Here is a 26620-nt window from a genome sequence, read left to right as displayed (position 1 = left end):
AAGAGTACAGTGTTGTTGTCATAGCTCACAGCAACCTCAAACTCCTGGGCACAAGGAATCCTCCTGCCTCAGCCTCCCGAGTAGCCAGGACTACAGGTGTGCATCACTGCATCCAGCTGCCTTTTCCTTTTATCTATAACAGTCCCCCCCCCCTTTTATTCTTGATTTGTTAGAGAAATTGAGTAATTTGTCCTGTACCATATTCTGGATTTGTCTGATTGTTTCGTCATTCAGTATCACTTAACTTTTTCTTCTTTCCTTTTATTTCTTGTAAATTTGTAATCTACGCTCATTGAGGTAGAGAGGTTTGAATAGATTTAGGTTTATAATTTTTTAGAAATGAATTCTTCAGAAGTGTTGTATACTTATGTTGCACCATATCATGCAGCACATGTGTCTCTGCTCATTTTTCTTTTTGCGATGTTGAGATTGATCAATGAATTGTGTCATATCACATCATCTTATCAAGGTCCCCATCAACCCATCAACTTTTTACCTAATTCAGCATTTATTTATGATCCTTACCTAGAGTCATTTTATTAGGGGTTGCCATGTGGTGGCTTCTTAATTCTGTCATTTGTAGATTAGTTTTTAAAAGTTATATATGTAACTTATATATGTAAATTTTTTGTATTTGTTTTTAGCTACTATACAGAGTCTTATTTCAGGTGAGATTTAGATACCTAAATTTCTTTATTTTCTTTATTATGCCTGTGGGGAAAGCCAGGAACAAATAACATTAAATTGTTCTTCTACAAGCAAAACTAAGTGATAAGAGAGTGCAAATAATTTAGTTAGAATCTTTTTTCTCTTTTGAGATATAATCTAGTTATTTTCTTGAATTAAATTTGTAAGTTTCTTAAAGTACAATTAATTTCAGAGTTATATTCCTTACATAGTAGAAAACTGTGCTATATTTTCCATTCTATATGGTTTATCTTACCTGGTTCGATCTTTCATAGTTTCCTTAAAAAATGATTATACTACTGGTAACTAACATTCTGTTATTCTTTACTTTCAGATTCGAATGAAAGGGTCCCTTCCTTCATTGAGTCCTTTCCCTCAGTCATTACTTAATTATTGTAAAGGAGGTGTAGCATTCTTTATCCCTGGAGCAACTGGAGACCACAAGCTTGATGAAGTTTCCATCAGAGTAATAGGTTTGTCCAAAATGAACTGTTTGCTTAGATATTAGGCCTAAGTATGAATAATGATATATTTTTCATTTGATTTGGGAAAGTTTCTAAACTATTGGCTCTTTAAAGTATAGTATATTCTATGATATTTTACATTGTGTTAACAAGTAAATACTGTATTTTGGCCCGGTGAGGTGGCCTGTAATCCTAGCACTCTGGGAGACTGTGGTGGCGGAGGATCACTTGAGGTCAGGAGTTTGAGACCAGCACAAACAAGAATGAGACCCTATCTGTAAAACAAAGGTAGAAAAATTAGCTGGGCATTGTGACATGCACCTGTAGTCCCAGCTACTTGGGAGGCTCAGGCAGTAGGATCATTTGAGCCCACGAGTATAAGATTGAAGTGAGCTACGATGATGCCACTGCACTCCAGCCTGGGCAACAGAGTGAGACTGTCTCCTAAAAAAAAAAAAAAAAAAAAAAACTGTATTTTAACAGCCATGAATATATTGATATATGTGTTAAATATGTGGCATTAAATTAGAAATGCATTATATAAAATAAATTGTGATACTTATGGCATTATTGTCATTGCTTTATATTTTAAATTTGGAAGTTTAGCACTCAAGAATGCCTTTCTGTGGTCATCTTCTTATACTTGGGATATACTGTCAACTGTTACTAAGTAGACAAGGATGCTTTCAGTGTTAATTCACCAGTTTTGTTTCCTGCTGTTCTATCTTAACATACCCTACCTAAGCTTTTCATTTTATACTCATGTCTGTTAGTTTTGATGGCTATTAGCATACATATTGTAATTTATTTAAATTGTCATATGTTTAAGTGGCCTTTGGCACATCAGTTTCTTTTTTTATATTTTGAAATATTTCCTTAAGATAAATTCTCAGAAGTGGAATTGCTAAGTTAATGAATATGCCTATTTTATATCTCTCGAAATAGTATGCCAAATTTTATAATTCCTTCAGATTAATGAGAAAAAATGATAGTTTTATATTAGGATGTCTTTATTTTGATTAGTTATATTGAGCATCTAGTTTACTTGTGTTTCCTTTTATAAATTAATTTCCTATTCATGGTCTATGTCTAATTATCTGCATAAAAAAGTTTAAAAAGAAGCAAAACTTTAGATATCATTCAACTCTTTTCTCCTGAATCTTTAATTCGTCTCAGTTCCATTTATATTAAGCCCTACTGTTATCTCCAGACTTTGATTAAAATGTTTTTTGAGCCTGACATGGTGCTGGTTGTCTGTAGTCTTAGCTACTTGGGAGGCTGAGGCAGGAGGTTTGATTGAGCTCAGGAGTTTGAGGCTGCAGTGCACTGTGATCACATCTGTGAATAGTCACTACACTCCAGCCTGGGCAACACAGTGAGACTTAGTCTCTTAAAAAATAAAAAAGTTATTTTTTAACTCACTCACCCTTAGTACTAATGTTAAATAGTATGTGTCCTGGGGCTCAGACTGTCTGTTTTTTCAACTATAATGACATTAAAATGCTTCTTGATTGCTTCTCTCAGCTGTCATGAGATTAGTTTCAGAGACTTTTTATTTACTCTAACAAAAGAAAGGGCTAGGCTGTTGTCACCTGGAAATGCGTGTATAGTCCTATTTCATTTCTTAAAAATCTGGAACTGGCTGGGCACGGTGGCTCACGTCTGTAATCCTAACACTCTGAGAGGCCAAGGCGGGAGGATCGCTCAAGGTCAGGAGTTTGAAACCAGCCTGAGCAAGAGTGAGACCCCATCTCTACTAAAAATAAAAAGAAATTAATTGGCCAACTAAAAATATATAGAAAAAATTAGCCAGCCATGAGTAGTACATGCCTGTAGGTAGTCCCAGCTGCTCGGGAGGCTGAGGCAGAAGGATTGCTTGAGCCCAGGAGTTGGAGGTTGCTGTGAGCTAGGCTGACACCTTGGCACTCTAGCCTGGGCAACAGAGAGACTCTGTCTCAAAACAAAAAAAAGAAATCTGGAAGTGAGTTAAATTTATAACAATCCTAGTTAAGGGAGTTTTGCTTATAAATAGAACATATTCCTTTGAAGTGACTTCTAGATTGAAACATATATTTTTAATATTTTCATTTTGATCCTAATTGAGGTCCACTATTTACTCTTTTGCTTGATTTGGTGTCTTGATTGTTGAGAAGTGATTTCGCTAGATTAAAAAGTTTCCTTTCCTGTCTCTCTTAATCTATAAAAGTTTCCTTTCCCACATATTTTTTCATGCCATTTACTTATTGAAGAAATGAGAGCATTTTTCCAGTAGAACCTCTTTCATTATGGTTTCAGTTGATTAATATTTTTTTGGTATTCCAACTTTTTTGATCATGATTTACAATAAGATGCAGATTTCACATCAAGACAATACAAATACACGCCTGTATAAAATTGCAATGAAAATTCAATCAACGATCCTTTTTACTATGAACAATGCACTCTTGATATTTTCTATTCTATTCTATTTTTTTAAATGGTTGAGAGCCACTGAATTGATTTTAGAGCTAGTACTTAGTAATAGATTATAATTCACAGTTTGAAAAATATAGATAAAGGATGCTTTTAGTTGAGTAGTTGCTTAGAATATTGCTGCACTCTCTCTTGTTTCTTGGTCTTAGTTGTATTGGGCCCAGCATGCCTGTGAAATATGAGACAGTGAAACCCATCTGTTAGCAGTGGTACCTTTTGCAAAAGATTGGGTGATGCTCCCCTGGTAGAATCTATCAGAATCTGGTGTGCGGGTTTGGGATGTAGTGGGAAAATGTCCATAGGGGACCCTAATAGTCCCCCTGGGGGGGATGTACCCACAACCCTCTCCCTCTTAGAGTAGATAGAACTTGTTTAAGACCTGCTTTCTGCTCACTTTCCATAATGTCAGATTGTACTTTCTGGTTTTGTAATAGTCACTTAAAAAGAATACATTAAGTAGCTTCCTAAAGAAAATGAAAATACTGACCACTACTATAAAAGTCAGTTTACTATAAAAAGAAGGATTATTAAAAAAATTAAGGCATAAATGAATGACTGTTAAATTTTAGGGAATTACCTTTCTCCATCCACAAGAAAAGGTGCTGTTACCACAGAATGATAGAGAAGATGATTTTTACTTAATTGGTTACATTTTAGTTATAATAAGAGAAATTAAATTTAAGATTAGCAGAGCAGTAGAAACTTGCTTTGCTATCTGGATAGTGAGCCCTTTGCATTGTATATAGTTAAATCATGATGTTCCATACAACAGAGTACTATGTTGGCAATAAAAAGACATCTTATGTTTATGTTATCGGCATGAAAAGATATTCAAGATATATTAGGTGAAAAAAAGCTAATTGCAACACAGCATACATACATAATATGATTTTATATATCTTTGCGTAGTTGTATTGTTTTTAATAAAAAAGTTAATGTTAGAAATGTTTTTAGTATTAAAAAATTTTAAACATAAAACTATATCAGTAAGTCTTTTTAAAAGTATATCAGTAAGTCTTTCCAAATAAATTATACAATGTAGAGCTATGTATATTGGCTTTGAAGAATAATCTAAAATATACTATAACATTATAAAAAAAACCCTGATAATAGAGTTATTTACTCTATAAATATGTTTTCAATATTTTCATGTAACTAATATGCACGAAATACTCTAATATGCATAAAAATTCTGGAAAGATCTCCATGACTTTTACATAAGGACTTTTATGTAAGTTTACAATGAACATGTATTTCTTTTATAATCAACAAAATAAAGACACTTATTAAAAAAAACAGCCAAGGTGGAGTTGGTTTTTTTGTTTTTTGTTTTTTTTTTTTTTGAGACAGAGTCTCACTTTGTTGCCCAGGCTAGAGTGAATGCCCTGGCATCAGCCTAGCTCACAGCAACCTCCAACTACTGGGCTCAAGCAATCCTTCTGCCTCAGCCTCCCAAGTAGCTGGGACTACAGGCATGTGCCACCATGCCCGGCTGATTTTTGTGTATATATATATTTGTTGGCCAATTAGTTTCTTTCTATTTATAGTAGAGACAGGGTCCCACTCAGGCTGGTTTTGAACTCCTGACCTTGAGCAATCCGCCGCCTTGGCCTCCCAGAGTGCTAGGATTACAGGCATGAGCCAGCAAGGTGGAGTTTTTATGATGTTAATATACATACTCATATGGCTTTCTTATTTATATTCCTGTTTTAGGTTGCTTCAGAGAACTTTGTGCTTTGTGTTGGATGCTGCATATCCGTGATAAGTTATCCTATAGTTGCAGACAATATCAGAAAGCAAGAGAAAATACAAAGGGAGAAAAGGTATTTACCAGAGCAAGAATAAGAAAAATGAACAAACATTACTTGGGAAATTATTACTTAATAGAAGATTTTGCTATTTGTAGAAAAAGTTTCTTTTGAACTCATTCTGGTCTGTCCATCTAACGTGAAAAGGAAATGAATTTTTTCAATATCCATTTAGGACCTCGAAGTGGAGTTTGATTCTTGTGTGGTTGAACACTGTCTCAGTACGGTGGAATGGGCTTATAGAATGCTGCCTTTCTCTCGGTTTTTTAATGTTGAAGATCTTATTCAGGATATAATTTTGAGTCTTATTGGAGAACTGCCACCAATCAGACAGGTAATGTGATTGTAGGTAAAAGTAAACTAAATCAGAGTCAGAGATTTTAAGGGATTTTTTAAAAAAATTTTAATTAAGAATAATGTTACTTTTCTATGTCTGGCTTATTTCACTTAGCATTATATCTTCTGGGTTCAGAAAGGCAAATACTGGGCTGGGCGTGGTGGCTCACTCCTGTAATCCTAGCACTCTGGGAGGCCTAGGCAGGCAGATTGCTCGAGGTCAGGAGTTCGAAACCAGCCTGAGCAAGAGCGAGACCCCGTCTCTACTAGAATAGAAAGAAATTAATTGGCCAACTAATATATACAGAAGAAATTAGCCAGGCATGGTAGCACATGCCTGTAGTCCCAGCCACTCAGGAGGCTGAGGCAGAAGGATTGCTTGAGCCCAGAAGTTTGAGGTTGCTGTGAGCTAGGCTGCACCACGGCACTCACTCTAGCCTGGGCAACAAAGTGAGAGACTGTCTCAAAAAAAAAAAAAGAAAGGCAAATACTGTATGGTCTTATGTATGCATGGAATCTAAAAAATTCACTCTAGAAGCAGAGTAGAATGTTGATTGCTGGGGCTAGGGATGTGGTAGAAATGGGGAGATGTTGGTCACAGGGTACAAACTTTCAGTTATAAGGTCAGTAGTTCTGGGGAATCTAATGTACAACATGGTGACTATAGTTAATAGCATATTGTTTAAATGAAATTTGATAAGGGAGGGAGATTTTAGTATGCTCACCCTACACACAAACACACACAAAGTAGTAATTATGTGCAGTGATGGATGTGTTAATTAATTTTACTGTGGTAATCAGTGCAGAATGTGTACATATATTAAATCATGTTATAAACCTTCAATATACACATTTTTTGACAAATATTTGAAAATAAAAAAAGAGAGTTAATGCTGAACTCCTATCAGCAGACTCATGCTCAGGAAGAGGCTTTGACTTGACCTCAAGATTAGTAATAAATATGCATTTATGTTTTGAGTTAAAATGTTTGAGTAATGAAGAGGAAAAAAAATAATGATGTTGCTTATAAAACTTAAATTTTTTTTCTGAAGGTAGCAGAAATTTTCGTGAAAGCATTTCCTAATCCTAAGGATGTAAGGGTTCCTTTAAGAGAAAAGTATCATTCTCTTCAACAGAGACTCAGACAGTGTGTTGTAAAAGGTATTTATTATTTCTCAGATGTCTAATATATAAATTGCTGAAGATTCTTTTCATTTGAAAACATTTATTTTCTATTGCTTATGTGTCTATGCATTTTGCCATTCTCTAGATAAGAATATGAGAAGGTAGAAGCACTTTCCCATTGCAGGAAAACTAGGCCAGGTGTGGTGGCTCGTCCTTGTAATCCTAGCACTTTGGGAGGCCAGGATGGGAAGTCCCTTGAGGCCAGGAGTTCAAGACCAGCCTAGGCAACAAACAGTGAGACACCTCTTCTACAAAAAATAAAAAAAGAGCGATGTGGTAGCACGTGCCTGTAGTCTCAGCTACTCAGGAGGATCCGTTGAGCCCAGGTGTTTAAGGTTGCAGTGAGCTATGATGATGCCACTGCACTCTAGTGAGACAGTAACAGAACTAGACTGTCTCTCAAAAAAAAACTCCAAAACAAAAACCAATTCTGTTGCATTGGAACCATATGGAGCTAATGTCACGTCATGGCTCTGTCAGTCAGTAACTATGTGACCTTAGGCAAATTACTTAGTCTCTGAGCTTCATTTCCTTATTTGTAAAATGGATATATTGTTATCAGTTTTATGAATGTGTATTGAGAGAAGATTAAATGAGATATATAAAACAAGCAAATAGTGCTTTGCATATTGCAGGTATTTATTGAAAAGTAGTAGTAGTCCTCTCCCTTTATGGTTATTTATGATTCTCATTTTATCCTATACACTCAAGGTGACCTTGTGGAACTATTTTTATTGTGGTAAAATATATGAAATTTATCATTTTAACCATTTAAGTGTACACTTCAGTGGCATTAAGTGCATTTACATTGTTGCAGAAATTTTTAAAGAATTCAAATGCCTTCTTTTTTAGAACTATAATCTAGTATTTAAATATAGGTATGTCTTATGAGTTTACATTATTGCATTAATATACTGATTTGTGATTTATATTTTTCTTAATACTTTTTTATACCATCTAAAATGTTCTGTTTATGTGTTAATAATGTTTAAAATTTTTCTATGGAAAAAACCTCCCTTGCTGTTGTTTCCTATTATTTGTAGTAAGAAAGGTGTCCTTGGTTTCTTTTAGCTAAAATTATCCTTATTTTTCCTTATTCTCTACTGCATGGGAATGGAAAAAAATTAGTCTTTTAAAAAATAATTACCCTTCTAATTTTTTAAATAATTAAAAGACTTAAAATTTTTTTTTTCCACCACACACTTTGGGGGGGGATGCTTCTCTTTTGTTGTTTTGTAACAGACCTTCTTTAGCTTCTGCAGTTCTGCTTTAAAATGTAAACCAAAGCTTTTTAACAAATATTGAAGAAAACATGATCTGTGAGAATATAGAAATAAGCCTCAATTGTCAGTTAGGTTTCATGTCCCAAGGTGGGGCCAGAACTGGGTCCTGTTATGTCTTGAGTTAAAACAATTTAGTGAACTATAAGGCCTTTTATTCTTTTCTAGGTCCCCAGACTGAGGAAATGATGTCTGCTATCATGCATTCTATCCATAAAGTGAGGGCAAAAGCCCTAAAACGTGTGCGGAGAAATATAGGTTCTTTTGAGATGAATATATGGGAACCAATTGAAGAAGAAAAACCAGATGAGGCTCCAGGTTTTGACAGGTTTTCCCTGGGGACTAGTTTGAGCAGAAGCACACTCACAGAACTGGGGAATTCCGTGGTTCACAGTGATGCAGATACGGCCGATACATTCTCTGAAGTTTTGTTGGTTGAAGAAACAAGTAGGACACATTTCTATCAAAGGTACAGCTGAGATCTCTTAATAACAAGCACTGTGAAAAAATGTTTATAGACCAGTTGCAGTGGCTTACACCTGTAATCCCAGTACTTTGGAAGGCTGAGATAAGAGGACCTTTTTTATCACAGTTCAGAGTTACACTGAGCTATATGACTGTGCCACTGCACTCCAGCTTGAGCAATGGAGGGAGACCCATCTCTAAAAACTTAAACGAATGAATGAATGTTTTCAGTATTTTCATGCAACTGATAAGCTGATTTCTAGTCCCAGCAACATTCACTGATTGTGCTATTAACAATATGAATGATAAGTGCTATCCTCTCTTCTCACTAGGCTATTTGGAATATAAAATGAGGCTATTAGGAGCAAAAAATTCATTTTGAGTATTCAGATGGGAAATAATTTTGCCATCTGAAATTATGAAATCAAATAAATAAAGTTATTGAGTTCACTGGAGGATTTTTAGGTGGTTTTTTGTTTTTTGGTTTTCTTTTTAGTAATCTTCAGATTTAAATAGTCTGAGATTAATGGTTAGCCATATTATTTTTAAGAGTTTTCAGGGAAAGAAATTGCACATTCATCTTTGAAATTTGTCTATAAATTGTTAGGGAATTCTTGCTTATTGTCTAAACCTATGTTAATGTTATTTAAGCTGAATTTTTTCTCTATAATTCTAGTATCTACAATGTAATTTATCTTTCTCATGGATTAAAAACTGTTTAGTCAACAATATTCTTGCTTAAGTGAAATAATCATATCTAGTTAAACTATATCTAATAGCATTTTAAATGGTGTGCTTGTTTCACGAAACAACTGCACATTTAAATTGTTAGCATGGCTGGCCGGGCACGGTGGCTCACAACTGTAATCCTCGCACTCTGGGAGGCCGAGGCGGGCGGATCGTTTGAGCTCAGGAGTTCAAGACCAGCCTGAGCAATAGCGAGACACCATCTCTACCAAAAATAGAAAAAATTAGCTAGGCATGGTCATACATGCCTGTAGTCCCAGCTACTTGGGAGACTGAGGCAGAAGGATCGATTGAGCCCAGGAGTTTGAGGTTGTTGTGAGCTAGGCTGACGCCATGGCACTCTAGCCGGGGCAACAGAGTGAGACTCTGCCTGAAAAAATAAATGTTAGCATGGGAATACCCTAACAGGTGCTTATTGTGCTTTCTCGATAAGAGATGTAATGACTACTGTCCAGGTGCCCAGTACCTCTTCTCTTATTGAGGGAACAAAGGATGTGTGTTCTGCTGTAAGGACCATGTTGAAAAGAAACAGATTTAAAAGTAATTATGGTTGGGCAGCTAAAGTGCCTGCCTAACAGGTTTCATAGTAGCTGAAAGGGTTTAGAAAAAGTTCCCAATTTTTATGTGATAAAACGAAAAAGGGCAGTCCTGCTTGTTGCACGTGGTATACATACACAAGAAAGAAACAAACCCTAAAGTAAGATGTGTATTGGTAGTTTGTGATTTTTATTGACTTTGTATTCCCAAATTCTGATCTATTAAAGGATTTTTTACTCAAGAAAAAACATTCATGTGCTTTTATATAGTGAAATTTTTGTAAGTACATTTTAATCTCTTTTAATACAAATTTTCCCTTGTGATATTTAAGTGTTATATTTTTTGACCTCATAGAATGTTCTACTCTTAAATACACTTAGTGATTATTTAGTCCAACCCCCTCATTTAAAAGATAGATAATTGAGACACAAAAAAGATACATGACTTAATCAGCAGAGAAAATTTTTGATGTCAATTCTAAGATCAGTTTTAGTGATTAAATTTTTAATTTTGTCTTCTTTTCTTTTCTTTCTTGTTTTGGTTATAGAAATGTCCTAAATCATACGGAATTAACAGTGATTGGTAAGCACAGTGAGAAAAAGGAAATATGTAATCAGAAAGAAAACCCTAAAAGGAAAGAAGATCATGAAAAGTTACCACAAAATACTCTTCCTGTAATAGGTGTTTGGGAATTTGAACGTGATGATGATGAATATATTAAATTCCTTGATCTCTTCTTGAGTTACGTTCTTGAAAGAGATCTACATAGTTCTAGGGATCTTGGCATTCCATTTCTAACCAGCTTTTCTGAGCAGCTTAGAGAACATGAGCTTAATTCTTTACTTTTTGATGTACATACAACATTAAAACGACGTCAAGGCAAAACTAAAAGCCAAAATGTGTTTAGAGCTGGCTCTTGTTTTGTTGCTGCTACTGAGTCATATGAATCTGAAAAATCATCCTTCTTAAATGAAGGTTATGCCATAAATATAGAAAACCAGGCACTTTCAGCTTCAGTAATGTTTAACCAAGGGATCACACCATTTTTAGAGAACCCTTTGAATGAAGTCCATAAAAATGGAGGAAAGAGTGGGTTGTTCGGTTTGAAACAAAAGTCAATTTACAGAATACAAGATGACAATCGAGAGAAACCTCTAATCCAGAGATCTTCAAACATTTTTTGGACTCCCAAGTCCACTAAAACTAGAAGATATATTTTCAGAGCAATTCAGTGCGATGATATTAACCCTCAAGAAGATCTTCCTGTAGCACTAGATAACACATTTAGCAATGTAGGAAGACTGCTGGAATGGATGATAAGATGGTCTGATAGAAGACTGCTCTGTGATTCTGGTATAACTGAGTCATCCTGTGAGTACAGTCCAGTAATTCGTGTAAAGACCTCTACAGCTGCCATTCTTACATCATTATGGCTTTTGGAACAACCTTATTTTGCTTCGTATAAGGCAAAAAATGGCATTATTAAGGTAAATATATTGACTTTTTAACATATAAGTGAGAATTTTCATTTTAGATTAAAACTGTTTTCCCACCTATTAAAGAATCACTAAGTAATGGAAGATTAATGACAATGTTGATTATAACCTGTATCACCTAATTTTTTTTCTTCAGGTGGTTCCTTTAATTCTTAGAGTGAAAGTGCTTTCAGAGAGACTGTGAGATTTTATGTATGTTTATAAAAAAGAAAAAGGGAAGGAGGTAATTTTAAGTGATTTACATTTATATTACTCCTCCCTTAAGTTTCAGGATTTGGTTCAGATGAAGAGGACTAAGTAGCTATCCAGTTTTAATTACTGATATCTCATCAAATGTATTAGGGGATCATTTTTCTTATACTCTTAACCAAGAAGAAGTTGGAGAACAAGACCTGTAAAGGCAGATAGGTGTTAGCAGAGGAGTTAGTGCTAATTAGCTATTCTTTCATTTCCCTAGTCAATGGCAAATACCTTCATTATAAAACAGTTTATTGTAGATTGAAGAGTTGGGGGTGGGGCATAAATTTGTTTTGTTTTCCTTTTGTGTTTGTGAATTTTTTCTTTTCTTTTTTTTCTTTATTTTTTTGAGACAGAATCTCACTTTGTTGCCCAGGCTAGAGTGAGTGCCATGGCGTCAGCCTAGCTCACAGCAACCTCAAACTCCTGGGCTCAAGCAATCCTGCTGCCTCGGCCTTCTGAGTAGCTGGGACTACAGGCATGCACCACCATGCCTGGCTAATTATTTCTATATATATTAGTTGGCCAATTAATTTCTTTCTATTTATAGTAGAGAAGGGGTCTTGCTCAGACTGGTTTTGAACTCCTGACCTCGAACAATCCACCGGTCTCAGCCTCCCAGAGTGCTAGGTTTCTTTTTTTTTTTTTTTTTTTTTTTTTTGAGATTGGTTTCTGTTATCCTAAGGTATACAGTTTATATAGTACTATGATATTTGTTGTCTTTGGAATTTGTATTTCTGGGTAATATATACATACATTTTTAAGTGAGACAAAAGGGCTATACATCTGGTATTTTTTAGCTGCATGTGTTTTCTGTCTACTATGTCATTTTGAAATAACTGCTGAATGTCTTTAAAATAGCAAAGAGGGCTGGGCACAGGGCTCACACTTGTAATCCTAGTGTTTTGGCAGGCAGAGGTGAGAGGTTTGCTTGAGGCCAGGAGTTCAAGAGCAGCCTGAGCAACATAGCAAGACCCTGTCTCTACAAAAAATAGAAAAATTAGTCTGGGGCATGGTAGCACACAACTGTAGTCCTAGTTACTCAGGAAGCTGAGGCAGGAGGATCATTTGAGCCCAGGGGTTTGAGGTTGCAATGAGCTGTGATGATGCCACTACACTCTGACCCAGGCAAGAGTGCGAGACCCTGTCTCAAAATCAAATAGCCAAGAGAATGAGATAAGAAGGCTACATTTTTTTTTTTTGCCATTGTTTTGTGGCCTGAAAACAAATTTGTAAGGCTAATTTCTTTTGAATAGTATCTAAGTAGTCAGAGTTGCTTTATCTAGTTGGAATAAAGACTTGATCATTGCTTTAGCAACAAATATTGAGTTGTAGAAATGTAATAAATACTTGATAAATGAATAAGAGAATTAATCAGAAGAACTTATGTAGAAAGAATGAATAACAATATTTCAACATATTAGAATATGTTGAAAAATAAGAGTTCAATAACCAATGCGCAGTGGCTCACGCCTGTAATCCTAGCTCTCTGGGAGGCCAAGGTGGGCGGATCAGTTGAGCTCAGGAGTTCGAAACCAACCTGAGCAAGTGCGAGACCCTGTCTCTACTATAAATAGAAAGAAATTAATTGGCCAACTAATATATATAGAAAAAATTAGCCAGGCATGGTGGCGCATGCCTGTAGTCCCAGCTACTCGGGACGCTGAGGCAGGAGGATCGCTTGAGCCCAGGAGTTTGAGGTTGCTGTGAGTTAGGCTGACGCCATGGCACTCACTCTAGCCTGGGCAACAAAGTGAGACTCTGTCTCAAAAAAATAAATAAATAAATAACCAATACTAAATACCATAAATGGTTTGTTTCAGGTAGTAGAGAATCATTACACTGGGTCTCAGATTGTTCCCAGTATTGAGAAGGAGCACAAAACAGATGCTGGCTGTTCAGTTGCAGTAGCAACTCAAGGTGGAACTGAGGAAAGAAATGATCAAAGTAAATCTTGTCAAGGTATCTTGAAGTAAGTTGCCGATTAAACCTTCTTTTTCAATGGAAGGTACTTGGTTTGATGGTGTTTGGGCTTAGAGGGAAGAATTGGACCCTTGAAAGTTAAAGGAATGAGCATTTCTTTGAACTAGAGGAACAGGAAGTAAACTTTCTGAAGTGCTTTAACAATTCATTGCAAATTATATTTTTTCCTTGTTGGGCTAGCTCATATCTTCTGAGAGAGCAGTTAATTCATCCTGAGAAATTCATGTATTATGTTTATTTATTTCCCATGTCAGAGGAAGTGGAACTAATCCTTTCATCTATTTTTACATATGAAGTAATACTAGGAGTAATATATCTTTGAATACCAAGGCAAAAGCCTTTAAAGCTTGAAGGGTCCTTGGTGAGAATGGTAAATTTAGATAAGTTGAAATTATTCTAATCTTCCAAGTAAATAAAAACTAGGATGTTCAGTCATTCATTGAACAATCTTTTACTGAGCTTCTACTATGTACCAGAACTGGTTTTTAAAAAATACTGTATAAATGTGAAACCTGTCTTTGTTGTCAAAAAACTGAATCAAATGAAAAGCAAGCTCTTTATCTCCAAGAATGAGTTGTAATTTTAGCTGCTGCATTTTTGTCAGTAGAATGCCAACAGAAGCAAAAAATCCTGAAGTAAGAGAAATCAATGATGAGATTATTTCCATCACTCATAATACTGAAAAAGAATTTATAGATACCAATGAAGATCTTTTAGAAGTAGAAACATTTACACAGGAGGAAATGGATATGCACATATCAGACTATGAAGGTCAGTTCATTTAGATAATTTTTTTCTTTGGCTTTATTAATGTAAAATTGGTAAATGATATTATCTGAGATAACTTACTTAGTCTTATATTTAAGTTAGTGTATTTGCAATAACTTGAAACCAAAAATTAAAAGATAATGTATTTATGAAATATTGAACATATTAACTCATAACCTTGGTTTTTAGTAAATCCAAGGAGATCTAAGGTATTTTTGTGTTGGCAATTCTTTTACAATTATTGGGCCTTTTGCTCTACGTAGGTAGTAATTATGGCCTCTTAATTCAACCAACTCTGTAAACATCTCCCTGGCAGTCTTCCTTAAAACAGAAACTCTCAGGGTTTTCTATAGAGTTATACATATTGATATGAGGTCTCTCAGGGGTCATCTGGGATTTACTTAATGTCTTTACTTGTTTTTAAAGACAGTCTTTGTAAGGAGGATGAAAGTATTTCTTTCATTTTGTTTCCTATAACATTCCCTGAACCTTCTAAAAAGTCAATAGATTATTTTTTTAAATGGTCAGTTTTCTCTTCCTCTTTGTTTCTCTCTAGAAGGTACCAAAGAACCTGTTGGAGGTCTCAAAAGTACTAATATTGCCATTTGTACGCTGACTTTACCACAACAGTTAGAAGTAAGTCAATACATAGTGGATAAAATTATTCAGCTTTTATTTTGTCTAGTACTTAAATTATATGTATTTTTATTCACTGTTATTAAATACATCACAGCAAGACTATCTCTTGAAAGGGCACTATGGATGATAGACCATCACCATGCCATGCAGCATTTTTCTTTCATTGAAATTCTATTACAGCATAGTAACCTGTTCAATAATTTCAGGCAATGAAATTTTTGTCTCATAGACTGCTTTAGCAAATTAATCAAGTGGTAAAAAGCATTCTTTATTTAAAAAGTATAATTCAGCTATAGTATGCAGTTTTTGTATGTATATGTACTTTTTGTATTATTTGTTTTCTTAGCAACTGTATGCTGAATTGCCAGGTACAACATAGACATTTTCAATCATAGTAACAATTCTTTTAAAAAGGATTAGTTTTTCCTGATTTTATAGTTTTTTCACAGGGTAATTAATAATCATGTAGTGACAGGTGTATGTGATTTATAATGTGTTAGTTTACTTACATCATCTTGTCTCTATACCTCAACATTCTCAGTAGCCCAGGGTGATGGGCCACAGACAATTCACACAGTATAAAGATCTGTTCAGAGCAGGACTGGAAGTACATTTTAGTGTTTAACGTCTCATTTGTTTGTAGACTGTCTTTACTCTGGATGAGTAGCTAATGTGAAACTCAAAATACCTAAGACACTAATGCTTATTTGTTTCACCTCCTTTCTTTCTGGGTACCATTAATTTTAATAGCATTCCACAGAAGAGGTTCAGTGTCCAAAGGAAGAAACACTGAAGACAAATATGGAGAAAAAATGGACTGAACAGAAAAGGTAAAGTGGGGAAAAGTATGGAAGTGATTACAACTGGTTTGGTGACCTCGGAGAAGCTTTTGTCTTTTTTTTCTCATAATTTACAATACTTATTTTGTGGTGGCATTTTGCTTCTAGTGAAATTGTTTCTTCAATTTATGGTTATAGAAAAAAATTATTTTTGGTAAACATACTTCTATGTCTTGGGTAGAGTGAAATAAACAATGATATCTAAAATGCTTTTTGGTCTCTCATCACTTTATCAGCCCTATCAAAATAAAATACAGTTGTAAATAGACCAGGGTTTATTCAGCTGCTAATTAGGAAAGCACCTTTCCATACTGATTCCATTCTTATTGAATCAAATAAAGAACAATTATGAATCACTATATATATAGTCTTTGACTATCCATTAGGGCTATGATGTATGCATTCTCTGCTTGCTGGCTTGTTATTGCTTTATGGAGTGCTGACAGTAGTTTTGATGTGTTGCAATTTGGACATGATTGGTTAATTTTTAAAATTTTAGAAGTTTTAGAATTTTAGAATTACCTTGTATAAGTGAGGCATCATAATTAGATTTTCTTTCTCTCTTCAATACACAAATTTTGTTTAGTATTTCTGTGGCTAATTAACAAAAAGAATATATTTAATATCATGTGCCTTCATAAATAATACAAATATTTCTATTCATAAAAACCAGTCTTTACAGTTACGATTGTGACAGTGGGCTCTTTAGTGTTCTGAGCAAAGTGTCTGCCTTTTCCATGGGTGAAATTTGGGTCCCAGCTATCCTCATGTTCACTCATTTTAGATTCAATTATTTTCGCTGCTGAGTAGTCAGTAGTATTTAATTCGTGTGTTAAGTCATCCAGGTATACTTTTTGCTTTTGTTTGAATCTGTTACTAATTGCTATGGAGACAGATGTAAACATTATAATTATGAGCTAAGCATTATAGAGGATTAGAGGATGTTTAGATTCTTAGATGGCTGAGCTAAATTAGATCACATGTACTTTAGGTAATGCAAAGAATATCTTGCTTCCTAATCACTTACTGCTTTTTATATGTAGTGTGATCGAAGCTGTTTCCAATCCTGAACATACCATTCCTCATTCATTTTGTGTAGACACAAGTTCAGAAATTTCTAGGTAAGAATTTTTGCCTACTATATCATTTTGAAATAGTTGTGTTTTATAAATAAGGGAATGAAAAGATACCTACTGTACCATTTTGAAATAATTGCTGGATGTTTTGACTAAAAACTAAGAAAATAAATTAAAACAACATGAAGCATTGAAAGAGCACCATAGGCACACATTTCTGACATCTTTAATTATTGAAAGAGTTTCCACTAACAGTTGTGTTATAAAACATATAAGAACTATGTTAGAACAGTCTTTTCTGAAAAAAGTAGTGGAAGTATTGGATATAATATTGAAAGATGGCCAGGTGTGGTGGCTCATGCCTGTAATCCTAGCACTCTGGGAGGCCGAGGCGGGCGGATTGCTCGAGGTCAGGAGTTCGAAACCAGCCTGAGCAAGAGCGAGACCCCGTCTCTACTATAAATAGAAAGAAATTAATTGGCCAACTAATATATATAGAAGAAAGTTAGCCAGGCATGGTGGCACATGCCTATAAGTCCCAGCTACTGGGGAGGCTGAGGCAGTAGGATTGCTTGAGCCTAGGAATTTGAAGTTGCTGTGAGCTAGGCTGACACCATGGCACTCACTCTAGCCTGGGCAACAAAGCGAGACTCTGTCTCAAAAAATAAAAAAATAAAAAGAAAGATGGAGTAGTTGTTTCAGCTTCTGATTTCTAATAGTGTTTGAAATGCTTTTAATTCTCTCATAGAACAAATTTACCCAGTTCTGTCTTTTGAATTTCTTTTATAGAGGTTGACCCAGAGTGCTTAGTGTTTAGAAAAAGAGGAAGAAAATATAGCACAGCCTTACTTCAGAAAAATTTTACGTAATTAGAATCTATATCCTTGTTACTATTGAAGGCAAAGCTCAATAAAGTTGTCTTAAAATAGGCAGATCAGTTGTGTGTTTTTCATGTTATTTGGCAACAAATAAAGTTTTGTTGTTAAGCATATGAGATGCTTGATAAAGAGCAAATTTTATTGCTGAGTGAGAATGAGTATTAAGCCCAAATAAATCTAAATGCAATTTAATATGTGCTTTTCTTTTTTAGAAGTAATGATCCATTTATTTGAATCTCCTTCCTTGTTTAGTGTATAAAATTTAATTGCTTAGGAAACTTTGAGTACCTGCTATGTTTAAGGAATCAGTCTCCAACAATCATGATTTAAAAAAAAAAAACCAGGCCGGGCGCTGTGGCTCACGCCTGTAATCCTAGCTCTTGGGAGGCCGAGGCGGGCGGATTGCTCAAGGTCAGGAGTTCAAAATCAGCCTGAGCAAGAGCGAGACCCCGTCTCTACTATAAATAGAAAGAAATTAATTGGCCAACTGATATATATATATATAAAAAAATTAGCCGGGCATGGTGGCACATGCCTGTAGTCCCAGCTACTCGGGAGGCTGAGGCAGAAGGATCACTCAAGCCCAGGAGTTTGAGGTTGCTGTGAGCTAGGCTGACGCCACGGCACTCACTCTAGCCTGGACAACAAAAGTGAGACTCTGTCTCAAAAAAAAAAAAAAAAAAAAAAAAAAAAAAAACCAAATAACTTGCCTTGATCTTTAATTTTCATTTCTAAATAAGCATTTTTTGTTAAGGTTTATTATCAATGTAAATTCTGTGGTTTGTTTGGAAATGAATTGTTCAAAGTACTGTTGTTTCATATTTTATGATGATAAGCAGTGATTTGCTCTATTGATGCTAGAATTAAACATTTCTTGAAACTCACTAGAGTCTTTTTCTTAACTTTATCAGGATCATTAATTTTAGTCAAAAAACTTATTTGTAAGTCAAATTACAAAGTCTGTACAGCTAATCAGAATGATTGTACAGGTCTCAAACTCAGATGCCCTTGGGGACCAGGCAAGTGAAATAAATGTCAGCACTTCTGGATTGTAACACCACAGGAAGGGGGGAACTATCACCACCCAGACAGGACATGTCCCTTACTGAAGGCATTAGAGGAAAAATTGTGCTGATGACAAACGTTCCTGGCACTGGTCATACTGGAAAGATAGACTTAGGGTTTAAATTTTCTGAAAACTACTAGAATAACCTTTAAATTTGAAGAAAAAAGTGGGATCAAAAATATTCAGATCATAGACATCCAGTTTGGTTTTTGTTGATTAATATGTGTTTTTGATTCAATTGCTTTCCACATAGTGCACAGATTTCTACATTTAAAGACCAATCTTCAGTTCCACCTCTGGTATCAAGTGGAGTCAATGTTGCTTCACAAACACCTGTTCCAACACCTCAGAAGACCCAGGGAAATGAACACAGGGCTCAATTACCAGATTCTTCAGATTCTGTTAGGCAAATGGTCCAAGATGAAATGTTTAAATTAGTTCAGGTGAGCACATCTCTAAGTAAGTAAATCTACACATGATATATGTAAGGTTTTAAAATATTAACAAACTTCCAGAAATTGACAAGTTAAACTGCAGCCATTTCTCTGCTTTCGGCACTCTTTGTCATTCAGAAGTTCATAACCGCTCGGGCTGGCATTGTGGCTCACGCCTATAATCTCAGCACTTTGGGAAGTTAAGATGGGAGGATCGCTTGAGACCCGAAGTTTGAGAACAGCCTGGGCAATATAACGAGACCTGCCTCTACAACAAAATTAAAAATTAGCCAAGCATGGGGATGTGCACCTGTAGTCCTAGCTACTTGGGAGGCTTAGGCAAGAGGATCTTTTGAGTTCAAGAGTTGCATGCTGCAGTAAGCTATGATCATGCCACTGCACTCCAGCCTAGTGACAGAGTGAGACCCTGTCTCAAAAAAAAAAAAAATGTTCATAACTCTAGGGACTAGAGTCTAGGCTAAGCTACCTAATTACTTCTCACAATGACTTCTTTTATACTTAGCTCTTTGAGATGCAGCTGCTCACAAAATTCCTGGAGGGTAATCAGACCAGACCAGCAGACCCCACTACCAGCCTTTACTTTCCCTCCTTTCCTACCTTACTCTCACAAGTCCAGTGGTTCTCAGAGTGTGAGCCCTGGACCAGTAGCGTCTACATCACTTAGACCTTGGAAATACAAATTCTCAGGCCCCCATCACATACCTGTTGAATCAGAAACTCTTTGGATGAGGCTCAGCAGAGAGTGGTTTAACAAGTCTTCCAGGTGATTCTGATGCATGCTGAGGTTTGAAAACCACCACACTAGCCTATCTTCTCATTATCCCTGCTATAAATCTCCTGTTCTAGATAAGTCAGTGTGTGTGCTAGTGAGTCTCAAGCTTTTCTGCATATGATCTTAATGAATACTGATCCTGGCTCCCATCCCCAGACATTCTGATGTTGTTATGGGATGGGATCTGGCCACTGGGACTTTTTAAATACTTCCTCAGTTGATTCTAATGTTCAGCAAAGTTTGGGAACCACTTGTGCCTGATTTTGTCTTTCACCCAGCCAGCTCTTTTGAGAGAATCCCTTGCTCTTCACTTAGTATTACTTTCTTCCCTTTTCTTTCCTGAAAACTGTTCAGAACAAACTTATTCTGAGAATCTTTTAATTATCCCACTCCATTAGATCACTCTGTATGATCCTTGGGATGTTTATGTAAACTGGTTTACAAATACTCCCAAATCTCATTCGTGAGTCAGTGTTCATATTCTCAGTTGACAGGAAGCTTTACATTTTTTCTATTTTTTAAAATCTCTTTGCCACGCCTCCTGCTCAGCAATCATGAGTCTGATAGATACTGAGACAAAGATGTGACTGTTGTAGTCAGGTGATTGTTATTGATTTCTTAGATTCTTTTCATTATATTTTAAGATATCTCTTTAATTTTTGTTTTATTCTAGCTACAACAGATCAACTTCATGAGCCTAATGCAAATAGTAGGATCATCCTTTGCTAATATCCCAGATATACATCAACTTCTACAGCAGTCTCAGTCTGTGCATTTAGGGGGAAGCCAAGTCTCAAACCCCACAGGAGGAGGGTGTGGTGATGTTGAAGATAGCAGCAGAAATCTTAAGGAGCGATTTTTCATTAAACCACAGTCCATGGGAAAATATACCAAAGAGCCTGGAAAGAACAACCCCCACTACCATGAAGGAATTATCCAATCTGATCAAACTAGTAATGGAAATGTACAGGTGATACATATAAAAATGTCATTAATATCCTAGTAGTTCAATCCATAGAGTTTCTTTTATCATTTGAGTACTTTTTTAAATCAATTATCACACTGTATTCCCTCTAAAACATACTGGACACCATTTAAAAAAACAAGAAATTTCTAATATATCCTAAACTTACATAGTATCTTTTTATCTCTTCCAGAATGTTCCACGTGAGTGTATTACTTTATGTCAATTAGATGGCCAACCTAAAATGAGAGGACTAACTCCAACATCTCAAAACTCACCTCCCACTTCGTTTTCTCCGGCTCCTAGCAATACTCACCTCCACCTTTTGTCTACACCTTCTGTTGTTCAAAAGACACCTAAACTTATCCCACCTGCAAAAACTTTTAGTCCTAGTGATGGTTTTCCTTTGCTTCAATTTAAGCCTAACCATGAATTCAAGCCCCTTTACTTACATACAGGAAGAGTTCCACAAATTCCCTTTAGGCCTCTGCCACAACCAAGAGAGGCTTGGGGATTATCTGATTCCTGTCAACCTGCTTTGCCACAGAAAGTAATGCATACTACTTCAATATCTCATTTGAATTTAAGCCAGTGTAATACTGAAGTCATAAAAAAAGCAGTTGAGCAGAAGAAATGGGAAGAAAGTATAATTACAGAAATTCCTAAGCATGTGAACTTGGATCAGTATGTTGGACAAGAAAACTGGAAAACTCAACAGGACTCTTCAATATTTGTAAAACCAGAAAAAATATTTGATATTAAGCCAGGCCCCTTGGAGGTATCTCCTCAAAGTTCCTTTGGACTTCCATTATTACACTTGCAACTTAAACCTCCTTACATATTTTCATCAACCTCAAGGGCATCTGTTACAATTCCCTCAGTGCCTATCAGAACTGTAGCAGAAGAAAGAAGATACCCAAGACTATCATTACTTCATTCATGTCTGTCCCCAGAAAATATGGTAATGAACTTTTGCAAGGTGATGCAAAAATAAGAGTCTTGCATTTTTTTAATACCATAAAACTATGGTCCATGAAAAGCTCTTACACATTTAAAAAAATAATGTTTCTTTTATAGAAAATAGCATATGAAATCAGGTTGAAAGTAGTAATTGTGTATTTTAAACATTTTAGGTCTTTTCTGTTCATCAATACTAAAATTTACTAGATTGTTTCATAGATAATTCTGCTTAGAGAAGAAATAAGTAAAATAAAATTACTAGGTGCTCGTGTGTGTGTGTGTGTGTGTGTGTGTGTGTGTGTGTGTGTGTGTGTAAAGAATGAGATCAGGTGAGTGCACATATTGCTTGAGGTTCCTAGAAATTATGATATGGTTGACTTCAAATCTCTTACAGGTTAAAATTGTTAAATAGACCCAATCTGTTAGTAGTAGTGCATGTAATAAAATAATAGCTTTATAAACCCACCAAATCTTTAAAGGTGTAACCTTTGATTTATGGAATTCAAATTGTTTAATTTTGTAGGAGAGCAATACTATTTTAGGGAAGTAATTTGAGTATATCATTTTCTAATGTACTTTTTAGATTAGAAGATGGTACTGGGAAAAGCAATGGTTATTCCTTAGAAAAAATACTCACCATTCCTCCTTTTCTTCTGAACATATTATCAACACAAGATAAGAGAATTAAGTGAAAATGTAGATATTTTGAGAAGAATTTTTTTAAAAAATTTTATCAGAGAATAATATAATGAACTCCCTAATTGCCATTACCCTGTTTCAGGGATTCTTAGCAGACTGCTGATCTACTCCATCCACCGTCTTCATGTCTCTTATCCTCCCTGTTACAAATCACTTTTAATTAAATGCCAAACATAATATCATTTCATTTATAATTGTAAGAAGCGATATTTTTAGTATGGAAATGAAATTAAGAAGATGAGGACTTCTAGCTTAATTTCTGAAATAGGATGACCTAGTTTAAACTTTCACTTTTCAAAAATCACTTTCTCTCTAAGATATGGATACTCATCTTAACCACATCAAGTCAGCTTGTTATATTTGATTTATTCTGTCTTGTATATCTTAATCTAATTTAACCAAATGTTTTTTCTCAATTTTTTAACATATTACATAATTGAGTTTGTAATTTGTTATTATTATACTTTGTTTCTTTCCTGTAGTACAAAGAACTGCAACTTATCCCACTTGAAAACCTCATTGCATTTAAACAAAGACAACAGAAACTAACACCTAATCTATTTGAACAAGGTGATTCTGGACACCTTCAACTACTAAAGGTCAAAATAGAGGCATCTGAAGTAAGACAAGGAAAGGACAGTAAAAAAAGGCAAGTTTTAAATGAAATTTTATTTGATAATATCAGGTACCAGAAAGTTCATTATCATTTACAATCATATAGTTATAAAGGTGGAAGTCATCTGGTTAAGCCCCCTAACCTATACACAATTGCATATTCATTTTCCTTATCAAGTGTCATGCTTTTGAACACATCTTACAATGAGGAAAACTCCTGTATTTTAAGTTGAATACTATCAATTTTTCCATTTTATTTTGGAATTTTTTCCCCCCACTCATAACTGGAGGACTCTTACATGTTTCTGTAATAGAATGAGCAGTTATCATTTGCAGTACAAATACTTGGCATCATGTGATATTCTATTGTTCAGTAGTTCCCCCCTTATCCACCGGGGATATCTTCTAAGACTCCCCCGGTAGATGCCTAAAACCACAGTAGTACTGAACCCTATATATACTGTACCTTTTCCTATACATACATACCTGTGATAACTTTTTTTTTTTTTTTTTGACGCAGTCTTTCTCTCTGTTGCCCCAGCTAGAGTGCCATGGCATCAGCCTAGCTCACAGCAACCTCGAACTCCTGGGTTCAAACAGTCCTTCTGCCTCAGCCTCCTGAGTAGCTGGGACTATAGGCATGCCATGCCCAGCTAATTTTTTCTATATATTTTTAGATGGCCAATTAATTTCTTTCTATTTTTAGTAGAGATGGGTCTTACTCTTGCTAAGGCTGGTTTTGAACTCCTGACCTTGAGTGATCTACCTGACTCGGCCTCCCAGAGTGCTAGGATTACAGGTGTGAGCCACTGAGCCTGGCCTGTGATAACATTTAACTTATAAATTAGGCACATTAAATGATTAACAATAATAATAAAATAGAACAATAGTTAAGTATTATGACTATAGTATAATTTTATTGATTGATTGATTGATTGATTGAGACAGAGTCTTGCTTGTGCCCAGACTAGAGTGAGTGCCGTGGCGTCAGCCTAGCTCACAGCAACCTCAAACTCCTGGACTCAAGCAATCCTCCTGCCTCAGCCTCCCAACTAGCTGGGACTACAGGCATGTGCCACCATGCCCGGCTAATTTTTTCTATATATATTAGGTGGCCAATTAATTTCTTTCTATTTATAGTAGAGACGGGGTCTCGCTCTTGCTCAGGCTGGTTTCGAACTCCTGACCTCAAGCAACCCGCCCGCCTCAGCCTCCCAGAGTGCTAGGATTACAGGCGTGAGCCACCACGCCCAGCGTGTAATTTGATTTATATGAATGTGGTCTCTCTCTCAAAATATTATACTGTAATCATCTGTTTTCAGACCGTGGTTGACCTTTGGTAACTGACATTGTGGATAAGGGGACCAACCACTGTACTGTGTAATACTTTGAACCAGTATTTACTGTTATTCACCTTACCATGTTCTCTAGACTCTTATAGTAAGCACAGGGGAGTAGGTGATATAAATTGTTTTAGGTCACTAAGAAATGTGCACGTAAAAAGCAAGGCTGTGACTTCTAATGAAGAGCACTTATTATAGTGTTTTGTTGCTGACAATGGCTGTTCAATATTAGTAGATTATTACTGAGTCTAGAAAATACTTTTAAAATTCCACATTTGTTAGAGTGTATCTCTGTTACCATTCCAGAAATGGTTCTTTCCTTCCACCTTTTCCAGGTATTTTCTTTTTAAAGTAAGTCTTCCTCTTAATATTTTAGAACCTCTTTCCTCCTTGCTGGCATTTGGCTGAGGTGACTAAGTGTGTACTTAACATTTTCAAATAGGCAAATGGGGGTATCTAATAGGTTTATGATACCAGTTTTGAATTTGCAGAAAAGAGAGTTTGAAAATTAACTAAGAGGTATAACCCTATTCCTGAGATTCAGTGCCTGAAATAAATAGTTCAGTAGTAAAATAACAAGGAAAGTTTCACATTTCTTTGATTTTTTTTGCTTATATTTGCTTGTATTATATCAGAATATTTTTCTAATTTAATTAAATGCTATTGAAAATAATTTAGATGGCCAATTAATTTCCTTCTATTTTTAGTAGAGACAAGGTCTCACTCTTGCTAAGGCTGGTTTCAAACTCCTGACCTTGAGTGATCCACCTGCCTCAGCCTCCCAGAGTGCTAGGATTACAGGTGTGAGCCGCTGAGCTCACACTGGCTGTAGGCCAAGTATGGTGGCTCATGCCTATAATCCTAGTACTTTGAGAGGCCAAGGCAGGAGGATTGCTTGAGATCAGGAGTTTGAGACCAGCCTGAGCAAGAGCAAACCCCTGTCTCTACTAAAAATAGAAAAAATTAGCTAGGTATGGTGATTCATTCCTGTAGTCCCAGCTACTTGGGAGGCTGAAGCAGGAGGATCCCTTGAGCCCAGGACTTTAAGGCTGCTGTGAGCTAGGCTGATGCCATAGCATTGTAGCCCAGGCAACAGAGTGAGACCCTGTCTCAAAAAAAAAAAGGAAAAGAAAATTATTTATTAACATAATTTTGTTAACTATCTCTCTACATGGCATGATACAAATGAAAAACTGATGTTACTATAAATAGTAAAAGTATATTTTATGCTATTGTGTTTAACAGGCAGAGGAGAAGAGCAGAGAAAGAGTTGCAAGAAAAAAGATCTGAAAAACTGAAGAGAAAACCAAGTGTGACTTTTCGACCAGAGGATTCCATCATTAATAATGACGATTCAAAAATCATTAAGAAACCGAAGGTATAGAACAGCTAGTATAGAGTCTTCCTTGATTTTCATGTACAGAGTTTAGTATATCTTTGTGGTTTATCTAGTCAGATTTCTGGAAGCTTAGATTATAATTAGGAGTATCTTTACATCATTCAGTACCTAAATCCCTGCTACTTCTCTCCACAGAACAGTGGACATTCACAACAGTAGTAGCTGTGAATGTCAAAAGCAACTTGATGGAAAATCAAAAACTGCAGTTTAGGGTACCTTGCCTGTGTGACTCTTTCATATTTGAAATCACTCTTTGCTTTTTTTCTGTGACATCTTAATGCATATAATGTGTTATTTGGGCTTCTCCTGTTGCAGTTTCACCTATCTTTGAGGTTTCTCTATGATTTTCTCTAGGTTTGTTATGTAACCTATATTTTAAGTCAAGTCTTTTTAAACATACCCTCCAAATTTGTTGACTGTCTATTTAGCTGTTTTTGCGACAACAAATAA

General features: G+C 35.6%; 1 protein-coding gene across 2 annotated transcripts in view; it reads left to right on the top strand.

Annotated features, from left to right (window-relative positions):
• Nucleotides 1–26620, top strand: part of CPLANE1 (ciliogenesis and planar polarity effector complex subunit 1) — a 110346-nt gene that overhangs the window by 35354 nt on the left and 48372 nt on the right. For both annotated transcript variants that reach the window (XM_076007975.1, XM_076007974.1), the window contains exons 21-36: nucleotides 1022–1160; nucleotides 5337–5446; nucleotides 5607–5765; nucleotides 6820–6928; nucleotides 8401–8701; nucleotides 10529–11468; nucleotides 13538–13686; nucleotides 14302–14468; nucleotides 15022–15101; nucleotides 15855–15934; nucleotides 16987–17064; nucleotides 19217–19406; nucleotides 20864–21160; nucleotides 21348–22133; nucleotides 23296–23466; nucleotides 26021–26149. In XM_076007975.1, coding sequence (XP_075864090.1) covers nucleotides 1022–1160; nucleotides 5337–5446; nucleotides 5607–5765; nucleotides 6820–6928; nucleotides 8401–8701; nucleotides 10529–11468; nucleotides 13538–13686; nucleotides 14302–14468; nucleotides 15022–15101; nucleotides 15855–15934; nucleotides 16987–17064; nucleotides 19217–19406; nucleotides 20864–21160; nucleotides 21348–22133; nucleotides 23296–23466; nucleotides 26021–26149 — 3885 coding nt within the window. The remainder of the gene's footprint in view (nucleotides 1–1021; nucleotides 1161–5336; nucleotides 5447–5606; nucleotides 5766–6819; nucleotides 6929–8400; nucleotides 8702–10528; nucleotides 11469–13537; nucleotides 13687–14301; nucleotides 14469–15021; nucleotides 15102–15854; nucleotides 15935–16986; nucleotides 17065–19216; nucleotides 19407–20863; nucleotides 21161–21347; nucleotides 22134–23295; nucleotides 23467–26020; nucleotides 26150–26620) is intronic.

This window comes from Microcebus murinus, chromosome 11 (assembly GCF_040939455.1).
Source record: "Microcebus murinus isolate Inina chromosome 11, M.murinus_Inina_mat1.0, whole genome shotgun sequence".
NCBI lineage: Eukaryota > Metazoa > Chordata > Mammalia > Primates > Cheirogaleidae > Microcebus > Microcebus murinus.
This window is presented reverse-complemented; position numbering and strand designations above follow the sequence as displayed.